General features: G+C 35.9%; 1 protein-coding gene across 3 annotated transcripts; it reads left to right on the top strand.

The window, feature by feature from the left end:
• The first annotated feature begins 552 nt into the window (after window positions 1-552).
• On the top strand, window positions 553-14,542 carry LOC105322556 (uncharacterized). 3 transcript variants are annotated; one of them, XM_066065416.1, is made up of 16 exons: window positions 553-600; window positions 900-1,093; window positions 1,530-1,702; window positions 2,070-2,250; window positions 3,318-3,582; window positions 3,779-3,914; window positions 4,235-4,605; window positions 4,725-4,833; window positions 5,072-5,326; window positions 5,464-5,928; window positions 6,022-6,149; window positions 6,611-7,840; window positions 11,364-11,391; window positions 11,547-11,627; window positions 12,530-12,724; window positions 12,953-14,542. In XM_066065416.1, exons 1-16 carry the CDS (start codon window positions 598-600, stop codon window positions 13,660-13,662), a joined length of 4,524 nt encoding a protein of 1,507 aa, XP_065921488.1. In that variant the 5' UTR covers window positions 553-597; the 3' UTR covers window positions 13,663-14,542. The 3 variants fall into 3 exon arrangements, with proteins under 3 accessions (XP_065921488.1, XP_011419629.3, XP_065921489.1); XM_011421327.4 differs by lacking the exon at window positions 553-600 and having other exon boundaries at window positions 798-1,093; XM_066065417.1 differs by lacking the exons at window positions 553-600; window positions 11,364-11,391; window positions 12,953-14,542 and having other exon boundaries at window positions 798-1,093; window positions 12,530-12,669.
• The last annotated feature ends 1,487 nt before the right edge of the window (window positions 14,543-16,029 follow it).

Genomic DNA, 16,029 nt, shown 5'->3' with positions numbered 1-16,029 from the left:
TACTATTAAATTTATAATTAAGAGAACGACTTTAGTTAAATCAAATTAAATTTAGTGAACGACAATTGATAACGCATCCACTATATACTTCCTACAGATAAGGAAAAGACACATAACAACGCCATGTCGGATTTCCTTCTTTCTTTTTCTAGAAATACCACGCACTTCTAAAATTTCTGTGCTAAAAACTTAAATGTATGTGAATTCAACATTTGCTGTGGTACATCACAATTTAATGTTAATTCTGTGATTTCACAGTTATTCGTAAATATGTTTATTGTTATGCCTTTGTCATAGTATATACATGTAGTAATTTATTATAAATAGGTAGTGCCTATTAGTTTTCAGTTGTTCCGTTGGGAGTCGTGACGCAAGGCTTCGACATCCAAAAGTATTGTACTTTTCCTAAATCCATTTGTTAATTCATTGATTATGAAATTTGAAACAACTCTTACCTGTAATTGAATCTAGTTGCAAATTCAGACCATTTGAGCCAAGGAAGAATTTACCTTATAAAAAGGCACCCCTTCCCATTCTGGCAAACAACTAACCCCTCCCCCCTCCCCGGGAAAAAATCTGGATAAGCGATGGAAATACATGGTAAGTTATCATGCATCACCATTTGAGAACAGTTTAAATGTAAAGACAAAATCACACGTTTTGTATCTATTGAAGAAATTGATTTTCAGTAGCGCACAGGCTATATTTCAATGGATAAGCCATTTTTAAACCCCAGTAAAAATAAAAACAAATCCACGTCACACAGTTCATATAATACAGCTTATTGTGTTCTTGTAATGTTTTTTTTTTACCAACTCGGTCAATGCAGTATTGCTTGTAATTTACACCAAGGCCAAACTATTTATAGCACACATGACTCAAGTGGTATTTCCCTCCAGTTCCATTATTTTGTAGCTCCAGCGCCTGGACATTCTCAAGAGAGGTCTAATGAAATGACAGAGGACGGAGACAGACGGCGGGTCGATCGCCTTAAGTTCCCCCGATACTCGGGCTGGCTTCACCTGAAAGAAAATATCTTAATTCATACGAGATATTGGTGTGTTCTGAGCCATGGATGTCTTCATTATTACAAGTAAGAAATAAAATATTTACCCAGTAGATGATCTCCATCTCCTTTATTGTCCGCTACCATCTTAGGGTTTTTATCGCGTATCTCGCGAGAATTAGTCCGAGGGTGATGAAATATTCGAATATTAGGTCAAGTCATATGAAAAATTATTTATCTAGTGTAACATGGCTAGCCGAGCGTCTTTTTCAGGTAACGACCCATGGGCCTTCGAGAATATATATATACTTTGACGTTGTACATGTATATACTTAAGTGCCAAAATAGTGGCTATGGGTATCATTTAGTATAAATAAAGACACTTGGCAAACTTGTCTTAATGTTATAGTACTTGAAACCTAATAATTTAAGTGGGATCTAGAACGTACAAGTTGAAATATAAAGAATATACATGTATATGTATGTACTACTTGTATCTTGTTACGCCATTATTTCTCGTCAGAGACTGGAGACAAAACTTTTACACCAAAAAGATCCCACTGAAAGGATTAACCATCGATGACAGGAGTTGGTCACTCTACTCCCAGAAGTTTAGGGTGGGGGACTTGGAATGGAGTACATCAAACTCCTCTCAGGGAAAACAGTGGCTGTTTTACTTGAAAAACTCCGCCATCAGTACGTGGTATATTTATTTGTATTCAGTAAAGGCTCTGTGTCTTTAATAGCAGCAGACGACTCTCTTCTATGTACAATGTCTCTGGCCCATTGATCTACACAAGGTTTTTTTATATTATAGAGTGAAATAAGACTCCGTCTCTTGTCTTCCCTATGATCATTGGGATATTATAAGAAACGTGGCGAAACTGCTTCACTGATATTTGTCAGAAATGAAAATTAATGAAGATGAAAATTATCTTTATAATGATGTAAAGGAAAATTATTATTCATAAAATCTAAATCATAACTATTCATGTAATGAATACGTATGTTATTTAATTTGTGAAACAAAACAAAATTCTCAACGTAAACAAATATTTTGTAGATGGGACTGAAAACATTGAGGCGGCTGTAGATTCCTGTCGTAACTTGATCGTAGAGACCCGCTTACGATCGGACTACCCTCCTCTCATCCTCAGGTTGCTGGGGGTTATGACAATCAGTAAAGACGCTACAACCAGCAAAAGCGAGCTATTTGAGCTTTCTGAGTATCTCAGTACCAAAAGGTAAGACAGTTACGTTCCCCAGTTATTTCATCATCTTTTTCAAAGAAATCTCCCCCACCCCCGCCCCCAAAAAACCAAAACAAAAAAACAAAGTAAAAAAAAGAAAAGAAAAAAACAACCACGAAGTACAAAGTAAATGTCATCATACAATGGATTTTTGAGAAAATTAAAATATCCCAGTCGAATAATATTGTGTCTCAGTAATTTTCTCAAATGCCATCAACGTATATATATATATTCAACGTAGGCTATATATATTTCCATCAGACATTGTACAAAATCTATGGTAACGTCAATCTACGAAAGACGAATAGAACAACATAAAAATATATATATTTTAAAACGAGAAATGATCTCGTTATTACAAGTTTATTATCTGGTTATTGTGAGAAAGATCTCGTTATTACGAGTTAATAATCTCGTTATTACGAGAAAAAATCTCGTAATTACGAGAAAAGATCTCATTATTACGAGTTAATTTTCTCGTAATTACGAGTAAAGATCTCGTTATTACGAGAAAAAAATAATTAACTAGTTATTACGATATCTTTTCTCGTAAATACATGTACGAGATAATTAACTCGTAAGACCGAGATCTTTTCTCGTAATTACGAGAAAATTTACTCGTTGTTATGAGATCTTATCTCGTATTTACGAGATGAACAACTCGTAATAACAAAATCTTATCTCGTTATTACGAGAGATTTTCTTTTAATAACGAGATATTTTACTCGTTATTTCGAGATCTTTAACTCGTTATTACGAGAAAATATTTCGTCATTACGAGATTTTGCTCTTCTAATCACGAGATAATTGACTCTTAATAACGAGATCTTTATCGTTATTACGAGATAAAAATATTTATTAATGTGGCCCTATTCGTATCAAACAGACGGCTAAGTATATCTTATACATGTAATGAATCTTATCGAGCTTTGATTTTCTGTAAAAAGCAAATGCATTTCAGTGCATTGATTATCTACTTTTACACCTGTTGATCTAACGACAAACACATTCTTTGATCTTTTGATAAACAAGCAGTTTAAAAGTTTGCCACATAATGATAGGTTTGGTCAAGTTTTGCCCAATCTCTACAAGTCGGTGTTTGAGGAACTTAAGATAGATTGCGTCACTGATGACATGCTGGAACAGTGTAGTCAGAGAGACGACATTGACTATGGATGGATGCTGCTGTACCTCATTAGAAGGCTGTTATGGAGGTTTGCCTTTGCCAGTAAACGCTTTGCTTTGCAGATGACGGAGACCTGTTACATAGATTGTCTACTGTCAGATCTCAACCATCTCTCCAAGACACCCCTCTCAAACTGGAATGTAATGTATCAATTTTTATTTGCTTAATCTTAAATGTCAATATACTAGTATACCATTTATTTTTGCTTGCCAGTTAATTTTTTTCAATCGATTCCATCGAATTTAGTTCAATAATCTTTAGCTACCGAACATCGGTTACAGAACAAGGGCCTTTTGAATTACTAAGTAGCTTTTGTGTGATGGTGTTGCTTTTTAGGACGGTAACTACCTATTGTTTTCGAGCTTGAACTGCCTACAGCAATGCGCAAGGACAAACCGTATGAAGATTGCCTTTTATAAAGCTAATGCGCATACCATAATCGGAAACATTCGCCAAAGGAGCAATTCAAAAAGTATACATGTATATCACTCATTGCTTTATATGCAGGAAAATACTATGTCACTATTAGAAAGCATTAATTGCTCACTCTGTCTTTTTTGGGGCTTAAAGAAGTTATTTCAGCATGTCTTTTTATTGATAAAATTATGATTTTTCACAATGACTGATTAATTTTTAATTTTGAATATACTTATTTCCTATTGTGTAAATGTATTTTTTAAACGATTGCATTATTCAAAAGTCAGTTTGGCAACTGAGTTACAGGGCTATGTTCATAAGATTACATATACAATGATTATACTGATAGTTAAATTTTTAACATGTTTCTGCTAGAAATCAAAATGGCAACTCTTTTAACGTTGTCCCACATGCTACACGAGGAGGACTACCATTTGTTGACAATTGACGAGGATTTCATGACTTATTTCCTCAACCTCATCAAAAAAGCCATTGCAAATGGCAGCCATTTCGTGCAAATTTGCTCCAACGTCGGGCATTTGACTGAAATTCGAGAAATGTTTGATGCCTTTTCCAAGGTTTATCGTCTGAAAGAAAACCAAGACGTCATAGATCGAATGAAGAAGGATGAACTGGCACATCAAATTCTTCTTGTGTTAAAAAAGGCTGATTTAGACGAGAAATTGTTTGCTCTTCAGATGATGAAATCGATGTGTACCTCCAAAATGGGGAAAACAATTTTTCAGGTAAAAGTTACCCAGAAAAGCCATCTACTACAGAATAAATTCATAAGACACTAAAATATGTAATTTACAATACAGCCCAATTCGTAAAACTAATTAGATACTGATCTTCATCTTGATAGAATCAATATTATGAGGAGGTTTTCAACGAAGTCTACATCCTATCAAAACACGATGACTTGCAAGTATGTCGACAAGCTGAAATAGTTTATGAATATCTCAAAACGAAAGGTACATTTATACATTTAACACCTTTTCTGTGAATGAGACTAAATATATGTAAAATATATGTATTAAATATATGTATATGATTTTAACTTTCTATAAACCTATTTTATTGCTACTTTTGTGAAGTTTTGCAATTTTTCAAGTTTTTGTAAAAAAAAAAATAAAAATAAAGATATATAGAAATGAAGAAGAAAAGCGGTATAAAAAACGAAACCCCTCCCCCAAATATTCGCTTTTTCAGGAGAATGGAATAAGCCTTCTCGACAAGGCACAGAGCTGGAGGAATTGTATTTACAGGCCCTGACAGAGGGCAGCACTTTAGACAGAACGGTCCGCGTCATGTTTGTGGGACATAAGGGCGCGGGAAAAACAACTCTTTGCAGACGATTCCTGGGAGAAAACATAACCAGCATACGAAGCACAGAGGGAATAGATGTGTACATAGAGAAATTTACAGTCGATCTCGAAACACGGAAGTGGACTATTGACGTAGAGGGTATGATTATATTTGAATGTCCAGTATACTTTGGAGACTAGAAATAATTTTTATTTTTTTGGCGAGGGGCATTTTTCTAGAGTTTAGATGGTATGTAATTTCGATTTAAAAATTACGACGGCTATTTTTCCTTACAGGTGACCCACTTGAAAACAGCAGGTCAAAAATTGCAATGGGGGTGAAACATTTCGAAGACTTGAAACTTCTTGAATCTTCGGAATTAGATGAGAAACCATGTTCTTCTCCCGACAATAAGGATGGTTTTGTTGATTCTGTCGATGGTATTGATGATAAAAACAATGAAAGTGACATTGAAGACATTTGTTCAAAAAACGAAACGGTGCTTTATGAACGAAAAAATTCAACATCGGGGGCCATTTGCAAAGAAACCAGATTAAAAGTCATCGAAGAAAATATGAAAATAAATTTTAAAATAGAGGCAAACGTAAATATTCCTCCCAATTCAGCCCATATTTCCATGTGGGATTTTGCTGGGGAAGATGTTTTTTATGCAACACACCATGTTTTCTTGTCACCTGATGCAGTTTATCTAATTGTTATTGACTTAAGCAATGCAGATACAAACAATATCACAGAAATAGGCAAGTGTGGGTTTTCACCGAATAAAAAATTATGTAAGTCTATTTAATTTTTCCCCATTGCTGTATATTCATTGCTGTCTTTCTTACTTAAAGAAAAGGCTAGATTCTGGTTGCGTTCCATTTTGACGTACTCTAAAGTGAAAGACGAGGATGAACGCTGTGGATTCCGCTTACCCCCTGTGATATTTGTTGTCACGCATAAAGACAAGATTATTGGAGAGGTAAGAGTTTTGTTATATGGTCGTCCATCATAGGAAATGAAAGGATCTTAATGATCAGTATTGTTTTATTTGACTGATGACAACGAATAAAAAAAAGAACGGAGTCATTTGCTTTCTTTGGAAAACAAATCCAAGCACGACAATCACGTGACATTAGAACACAATCTAAACACACCATCGCGTGACTGCCAAACATACATGTAATACAAATCAGTATGCACAATACAATAGTTACACGATTACAATGATAGCGTATGAAAGATGGATGAATGTACGACGAGTGCACTCTGTTCTTTTCCACTAGCTGGAAATTTTAATTTCATTTAAAAATAACATATAACCACGAATGAAATAAGAAATCTTTATTGTTAACCTGTTTATTGTTGTTTACCATTCTATCGTTCTACCGACAAGAAAAAATGTGGTGAAAAAAATCTAAATTATTTCATTTCAAATAATAGAGTGAAGAAGAAAAGAGAGAGGTTGCCCATAGCTATCTAGCAGATGTTCTTAAATTGCCAGAACTAGAAGGGATCGATTCTTCGTTTATTCGAGGGAGATTCATCGTCGATAACACATTTTTACACTATGATCCTGAGTTAGAGAAGTTAAAAGACTGTATTGTTGAATCGGCCCGTATCCAACCTAACTGGGAAAAAGAAATTCCTCTTCAATGGGTAGCAATTGAAAGAGAAATATCAGTTCTGAAAAGTAGAAAAACCAAACTCATAACTGTTGAAGAACTGCGCGACCACTTGAAGAATTGCGAAGTGACAGACTCAACTCTCCAGAATCTCGAAAGAGTGCTCGAACATTTTCACTTAAAAGGTTTCATTATATTTTTTTCTGGATCAGCGAGACTGAAAAACTACGTGTTTATTGACCCTCAGTGGATTGTGAATGCTTTCAAAAAGTTGATAACAGTTCCTGGTGGTCAAACAAGATTCGAAAACGAAATTATCCGACAGCAGTGGAGCTTGCTGTGCGAAGAAGAGAAACTTACGTTGGACTTTGCAAAAGAAGTATTCAAACTATCTGGTGATGAACAACTTATCGTTGAAGGAGAATGTGTTTTACAAAGCATGGAGGAGTTGAATCTCATTGCAACGTTGCCATCTTACTGGATAGTCCCAAGTCTACTAAAAAGACAAATTTACACTACATTAGTAGCAGAATACTTCGACGATTCTAACACCACTATCGAAAAATCGTGTTCTTACTGTTTGAAATTCAGAGAGGCGTTCGTGCCCGACCCAATAATGGATAAAGTAGTTGCAGCATGTGTGTCAAAGTGGACAGACATCTATTATCTACAAGGGAAACCCATTCTATACAGGGGGCTTGTTTGTCTCAGAGTGACATCATCTTGTAGTGTGATAATCTACTGCAAAGACAACATGATACAGGCAATGCTTTTTCGAACAGATAAGACATCTCACAAATCTTTTGGCGAAGTAGGAGACTCTGTGCGACTTTTCTTGCACGATTGCATCGACAAAATCTTCAGGACTTGTCATCAAGAGAGTATGAAGCCCCTCGAGTATATCCAGTGTAGAATAATGGAGCCAGAAGATTCCACGCCGGTTCTTGCCGACGACATTTTCCAACACGATATAAAATACTGCTGTAGCGGCAGAACGTTGTCGCGTCATCCACTCACTCATAACAGTCTTCGCCATTGGTGGAAGAAGGTAAATAGTCTTTCTTTTTTATTCAGACAAGTTACTTGTCTGTCCCTTTGAGAAACGATTTTAATAACCATTGATATAACGGGTTAGTATCGATTGTTTTATAAATAAGAAGGTTTGGCGATTCCGATATAAAGTCCAGGATTTCTTTAAATTTTCTAGGTTTTTAGCTCACCTGAGCTGAAAGCTCAAGTGAGCTATTCTGATCACATTTTGTCCGTCGTCCGTCTGTCCGTCTGTCTGTCCGTCCGTCCGTCCGTCCGTCCGTCCGTCTGTAAACTTTTTACATTTTGAACTTCTTCTCTAAAACCGCTTATCCAATTTCAACCAAATTTGGCACAAAGCATCCTTAAGGGATGGCGAATATAAATTGCAGAAATAAAAGTCCGATCTGTATTCAAAGCGGAGAAAACCTTGAAACTGTAGAAAAAGGGGGGTGCATTTTTAAAAATCTTCTTCTCAAGAACTACTGATTTCAATTCAACGTAGTTTAGCATAAATTATCCTTATGGGAAGGAAAATATAAATTGCAAAAATTAAGGTCTAATTCTGTTTCAAATCTGAGTTATTACGAAATTAATTATAAAGGAAAGGCGTGTTTCAGCTTCGCGTTCGGCATCCGGTAAAATGGGTAGGCAAGACTTGGCCTGGGCAAAACAAAAGATTGGCAGTTATTAATCTGCCAATCTCATTAAAATTTCAGGATATTTGATGGAACAGTAATATTTGTATTCGCTGTAAATATGCCGCAAAATAATGCGTATTTGGAATTGACGATTGCCGATCTGCCCCGGCTTTTATTTTGCCACGGCCCGGGTTTGCATACCCATTTTACCAAGACTCGTATTCCATACTTCTAAAACGAGGCTCTTTGTTTAAAGCAGCCATGACATTATACGAAAAAGGGTCGATCTGACTATGATGAATTTGCTTGCTATGCAACCGTCACGTATGAAGGGAAATTTTTGAAACATGCAAAATATATTGGTGCCGATTTTGTGAAGTAAATTGAGGCTAAATATTTCAATGCGTTGACAGTTTTCACACATGACGTTGGTGTTAGCTTGTTCTGATTTTCGTTTCGTTTTCATTATTTATGCTTTGTAACTTGGAGACTATCGTCTGTATTTCGTGATTTTTACGTATCAAATCAAACAGATACTTCGGTAAATCAAACAGTTAACTGTTTACCTGCGCCAATTAAGCAAAATCTGATGTATCAAAAAAGTACTGAAATACAATTCATTCTATCGGTAATTCGGCATTATCTTTTGCGTAATGGTAGATTACAATGCAATAGGTTTTGTTGAGTCGCTCGGCATTTTCTCGAGTTTATTCAGTTTAAATAGAGTTTGATATCGCTGACGGAAATATGTAGGTATATATATATATATATGATTCATTTCGAAAAAATAAATTGTGTTCTTCATTTGTTATAGTGCATGTTTCTTGTGTTTAATTGTTTACAATTTCTATTTACTAACCATATTTGAGTGTTACGCTTCGATTTATAAGCAAGATACTGAGATTTGCTCACAATTCTATGTTTGTACACAGATCTTAAAAACTAAAGATTAAAAAAGTAAAAAAATTGTCAATATTTATTAAGAAAATTTTCAAAGTCTGTTCTTCCAGAAACCAACTTTAACAATTATTGTATTGTAAACTTAACCTTTAAAGCTCACCTGAGGGTGGGGCCACAATGGGGGGGGGGGGGGGGGGGGGGGTCGAAGTTTAACAAATAAATATATAGAGTAAATCTTTAAAAATCTTCTTCTCAGAAACTAATCAGACATGAAAGCTGAAACTTGTGTGAAAGCATCATCAGGTAATGTACATTCATAGTTGTGAAAATCATGACCCCCGGGGGTAGGGTGGGGCCACAATGGGAGATCGAAGTTTTACATAGGAATATATACAGTAAATCTTTAAAAATCTTCTTCTCAGAAACTAATCGGTCAGAAAAAGCTGACACTTGTGTGGAAGTATGCTCAGGTAATGTAAATTCAAAGTTGAAAAAATCATGACCCCCGGGGGTAGGGCCACGATGGGGGGTCGAAGTTTAACATATGAATATATAAAGTAAATCTTTAAAAATCTTCTTCTCAGAAACTAATCGGCCAGGAAAGCTGACACTTGTGTGGAAGCATCCTCAGGTAGTGTAGATTGAAAGTTGTGAGAATCATGACCCCCGGGGTAGAGTGGGGCCACAATGGTGGGTCGAAGTTTTACATAGGAATATATAGAGTAAATCTTTAAAAATCTTTTTCTCAGAAACTAATCAGCCAGGAAAGCTGAACTTTGTGTGAAAGCATCCTCAGGTAGTGTAGATTCATAGTTGTGAAAGTCATGACCCCCGGGGGTAGGGTGGGGCCACAATGGGGGATCGAAGTTTTACATAGGAATATATAGAGTAAATCTTTAAAAATCTTTTTCTCAGAAACTATTCAGCCAGGAAAGCTGACACTTGTGTGGATGCATCCTCAGGTAGTGTAAATTCAAGGTTGTGAAAATAATAACCCCTGGGGGTAGGTTGGGGCTACAATGGGGGGTCGAAGTTTAACATATGATTATATAAAGTAAATCTTTAAAAATCTTTTTTTCTCAGCCAGGAAAGCTGAAACTTGTGTGGAAGCATCCTCAGGTAGTGTAGATTCAAGGTTGTGAAAATCATGACCCCTGGGGGTAGGTTTGGGCCACAATGGGAGGTCGATGTTTTACATAGGAATAAACATAGTAAACCATTAAAAATCTACTTCTCAGAAACTAATCAGCTAGGAAAGCTGAAACTTGTGTGAAAGCATCCTCAGGTAGTGTAGATTCAAGGTTGTGAAAATCATGATCCCCAGGGGTAGGGTGGGGCCACAATGGGGGGGGGGGTCAAAGTTTAACAAAGGAATATATAGGGTAGATCTTTAAAAATCTTCTCAGAAACTAATCAGCTAGATGATTCTTTACAATTGTTAAGACTTTGGTCCCAGGACAATTCTTAGGCCTCACGAGAAGGTTCAGAGTTTGATGTACGTTTATATCCCATATATAAACTATTGTTAAGGATCTTTTTGAGAACTGCAATACTCAACATATGATATGACTATAAAATCATCCTGTTAGAAAAGGGACTAATGATTATAAACATAAGAATGTCCAGGGGAAAATGGATTTTATTTATACAGGATCTACATGTATTATTGTACATTGTCCAGATAGTTTGTATTATGACTCCATTAAGCTGATTTTATCATACCTATTGTTCCTCAGGTGAGCGATGTGGCCCATGGGCCTCTTGTTTTCCAAGGTAAAGATATCTTGAAATCAAAAACTGACGGCAGCAATTAAAGTTAATTCACAAATAAAATTACATAGAGATTCTTATACTAGTACTTAAAATGTTTTAAAGCGAATTGATATATTAATTTTGTCATGGCACATTGCTGATATCGACTAAACGCAAAAGTATCTAAAAAAAAGAGCAGGCTAATATGATTTCTAACCGACACATACATATTTTCTTTGCTTTTCCCAGGTCGAGAAATATCAACCGTATATTCAAGGTAAAAGAAAGAAAAACTCCAGATCACAATGATATGATGGACAGTCCCCCAATTCAAAGTCAAATAAAGATATAAATAATAGATAATAAAAAAATCATATGCTACAACACACTGGTTTGAAGTCACATTTTATAATTTGACCATCATTTATTCAGATTTGGAGGTGTTTTCTACTCCCCCGCAATCACCGGATCCGTACGATGTAAATATCCCTAACTTTCCGTTCTTGGAGGAAGGTAACCTTAAAATTATCATGATATCTAAACACACTGAGAAACGCGAGATTTTATTAGATATGAAAAATAATGATAACCAATCGCAACAATGTAGAAAAAAAATAGTATGTTTTGTTATACTTTCATGTTAAATACTGAAATCTGATTGGTTAAGACGCAGTTCATAATCCGTTCTATTACCCTCAGCGTTAGCAACACACTTAGCAACGGGTAACATTAAAAATTGTTACATGCGCGAAAATTATGCGCGTACGGTTTGCTGTAGAATTCACGTTATTCCTATATAAAAGCAGTAAAATTTTGTTAAAAATTAAAACATTCAGTATAACAAAATAAATAGTGCCTGTTTGGGAGGATAACAGTTGAAATAGACACCCCTCGAAAACCATTGTCAACCTCCGCTTCGCGTCGGTCGACAATGGTTTTCTCGGGTTGTCAATTTCAACTGTTACATGTACCCTCCCAAACAGGCACTTTTTATATAATATATACCTCGTTGGTTACGACTAGGTGAAAATAACAGAATTATCATTTTAAAAAGTTGGATACATGTATATAAGCCATCAAAAGATGTCTGTATCATTTTGTCACTAATTATGAAACAATTATTGCCGATTTCTGTTTTACCAATAACTCATGAGCTAAATCATCGTATTGACTAAAAAAACATCATTGTTTGTATATTGTTGCATATTATTTCTTAATTCCTGTGTATTTTGATTTTTTTCTATTCAAAATGATTACAAATAGATGTAATACCATTGTCATTAAATGGATGATAGCATCTATTTATCATTATCGTTTTAACCGACTGAAAAAAAAAATAGATACAAAACACTATGTGATAAAGTATACATGTTTTTCGTAAATTTTAATATAATCATTGCATCTGGTTTTAACAGACAAAACAGTCACTCATGGTGACAATAGATTCAAACGTTTTGTGGATTCTACGCTTACGGTAGAGATTTGGGAGAATCTTTACAAATGGAGTCAGTCGGTTGGATGTCTGCACTCTCCATTGCAAATCTCCACAGTCTTCCGAGTTGGCACCGCTTCTGTGATGTCTGTTGCGCATCACGTTTTGGAAATCATAGGTGGGTGGTATTTATATGTAAAGAAATATTCAACCACTGTTTTTACATTATGGATGGTAATATAATGTTTCAGAGAACCGTAACGGTCAAATGTCTACAATTTAAATGAAATTTGTTTATGCTGTTAAAATTTATAGCCAAATGATTGGTATTGACAACATTCTATCTTTTAACCAAATGTCCTCTAAAGAAAATCAAGGAACTCAGGTTTATCAATATTTTTTGTAGCTTGTACTGGTCCTTCCAGTGAGTTTTCTTCGTATGATAAAACTAGATTGTTGAATGAGAACATCTTTGTTGAGTTCAAAGGTACAGCGAAGGAGTCCAATAAGCTCTTCCAAGTCCAAAACATTCAGTACATTGACGAAGTGAACGATGTCTGTGTGCTGGAATTGCTGGTCACCGATCCGCTAGACCTTCCACCACCATTCCGCGAATTCTGTCACCCTTCAACGGATTCACCCTTGACCTTCATAGGTTACGGTCATCCAGGTCACAATTTTAAGACCTTTGAACCGAAAGTGAAAGTTCTTGATTGGAAGTCAAGACGGGTGGAAAACTCTGTTGCATGGATTCGTAATAATCGTGTCCAACTCAAAAACATTTTGCAGTTTACTGGAAAACCAGTGGAATGGGTTGACTGTGCATATGCAGTCCTCCAAAATGAAGGCATTGTGGGATTGAATTCTTTCATGCAGCATGGGGCTTCCGGTGCCCCTGGCATTGCCATGACAACCCATGGTTTGGCTCTGTCGGTCATGCTACAGGGAGGATTACCCAAATTCTTTATGGATATTGGACATTTTGCCGAACAGATTCCTCTAGAGCAGAGGATAGAGTACGGGATCGCCATGGATATTATCAGACAGGACCTTCTTCAGAAGCGTTTATCAGACCTTTGTCAAGATATATTTGGACCAAAAATGTACGGCTTTTGAAGCTCGTGACTTTTTTTTATCACCAGTTGAGCAATGAACATTTTCCTTTTGATAGCATTTCTGTAATATTTTGTGTTTCATGACATGAAAATGAGACTGACACCTTGGTATGATCAATTTGTGGTCACTGTTTATTAAAAATAATTCTAATTTTTTCCGGTATAATCATTTTTACAAAACATTATTCATATAAATTAGTCACATATTTGAAAACTTTTTTTGTTACAACGGGCAGAGATTTGCCACCATAGTATCGGGATCAAACCAAAACTATAAAAACATTTCGCAAATTTCCCCGCCTGTTTTATTGTAACGATGATTTAAACTTCAATTATCCAACGGTGGTACTAAATCCACACGAGGCATCTCCATCCCAGGCGGCATCGTTCTGAAAGGCTACGTTTTCGCCCATGAATAGAAACAACAACCGAAAAGTCCCGGAAGGACACCACGCCAGGGACGGATACAACGCCCCGGGCGCACACCGGAAAACCTACCCGCACCAGCTAGGAATTTGTACTAACAGGAACTACAGCTGACACCACACAAACAGCAGATCTCTTCTATATCTACCTGTAAAATGTCTGTTAACAATGAATTGGACAAATTTAAAGGAGATGGCACCCAGGACGTAAATTCATGGTTTACAAATTATGAGCAATGGACAAATGTTCATGATTTGCATTACTTGAAGACTACACCCTTACTTGCAGTAAAGGAACACCCTTTGACTTGCTCATTGTATATTTTGAATGTTTTGGCGAGTCACCAATTGCAAGTAATAAAAGTTCCCCATTTATATCCATTACCAAATCAACTTGTTTTTGAATTAATTTTGGATCACAAGTTTTACACCCTCTCAATGTAGAATAAACAAATTTTTTAAAAAAAATGGCGAGAGACCAGTTTAGGTCATCTTGGTATGATCTGCTTACTGATGATAGATTCAATATTCACTGTGCCGTTTGCATGTTCGGTTGTCCAGAAACAAAGTTTTCTTGCGCGGGTGCACAGGCAGTTTATACTAAATTGAGGCAGACACGTATTCTGCGGGACAGTACCCTTTTGGCACCTAATTTACCATGTGCCAAGGGTCATTCTGAAATCGACCATTGTTTTACATAAGTCCGAAATCCGGACACTGTTGATTTTCCTGAACTTGATCATTTCTATTTGGAAATTTTATTTAAGTAATTTTAAGGACAAGATTTTTTGTTGTTGTTGTTGGGGGGTGGGGGGTTATCATGACGAAAATTGTACAGAAACTGATAAAAGTACAATGGCTTTATTGGGTAGCGTATATAATTGTTTACATTCAAAGAGAATATGAATTTGCACGCTTTTATAAAAGTTATAAATATAATATTTTATTTTCAGGGTTTCTTGTAATCAATGTCTATTGTTATTTATTATACGTTGTATGATATTCAAATTTTGGAATTTTATTTGGAATGTTTTATATAGTGAAATTAGTTTGAATTGTTATAAAAGAGTAGTCAACCGATGGATGTCTTTTGTCTCCTCTTTTTGTACAGGGAAACAGACTACTCACCAAGTAGAGGAGGAGATAATTCTGGTTTGTAAAACGTAGCACAGGCAACGTCAGGTGTCTGATCAAAGACAAATTAGGTACAGAGGATCAAACAAATTGAAATATCATATTGGACGAAATCATAGTACGCTATCATTGTCTTGATGGCCTGGTGTATTATAAGACCGACCGACCAAAAATAAGCATTCAATGCTTATATATTTTTGTACCATCGCTTTAAAGCCATTTTCTTTGCAGTCGATGAATATTCCCCGTTTGTTAGCATTGTAAATCTATGACGTTCAACTTTCAATAACAAACGTCAAACCTGATCACGGCGTATGGGCACATTTTGACAGATTTTACCAGTCACCACAACAATTTTATATCCCTGGTAAAGAGAAAATAAGAAAAAGGATGTATTTTTAATATCAAGCACCTGTGGTAGCGATCACCGCAAAAGAAATTACATTTCCAGCCCGCATGAATCGTCAAATAAAGCATTTCATTGTTTAGATTTACATCTTCCGAGTAATTTTGCTTCTATTCCTTAAGAAAACCGATTGTGCTTCTCATGCCTCTATAGAAACCAACAGGACTAAAATATGTACACGATCCAGTTCTAACCAGTTTATCGATCGGTCGCAACCTCATAAAAATCACGCATAAGACGACTTGGCTATTTCTTTTATCTAACATTCTGATGTACATTATACATGTATAAATAGTGCCTGTTTGGGAGGGTAACAGTTGAAATTGACACCCCTCGAAAACCATTGTCAACCTCCGCTTCGCGTCGGTTGACAATGGTTTTCTCGGGGTGTCAATTTCAACTG

The sequence above is a fragment of the Magallana gigas genome, chromosome 7, assembly GCF_963853765.1.
Source record: "Magallana gigas chromosome 7, xbMagGiga1.1, whole genome shotgun sequence".
Taxonomy (NCBI): Eukaryota; Metazoa; Mollusca; class Bivalvia; order Ostreida; family Ostreidae; genus Magallana; species Magallana gigas.
This window is presented reverse-complemented; position numbering and strand designations above follow the sequence as displayed.

Bases quoted from the DNA above. Each gene is read 5' to 3' on its own strand.
- LOC105322556 (XM_011421327.4), top strand. From the start codon at position 798: ATGTTTTTTTTTTACCAACTCGGTCAATGCAGTATTGCTTGTAATTTA. The intron at 2,251-3,317 runs GTAAGACAGTTA...ACATAATGATAG, and splicing joins GAGTATCTCAGTACCAAAAG to GTTTGGTCAAGTTTTGCCCA. The intron at 3,915-4,234 runs GTATACATGTAT...TGTTTCTGCTAG, and splicing joins CCAAAGGAGCAATTCAAAAA to AAATCAAAATGGCAACTCTT.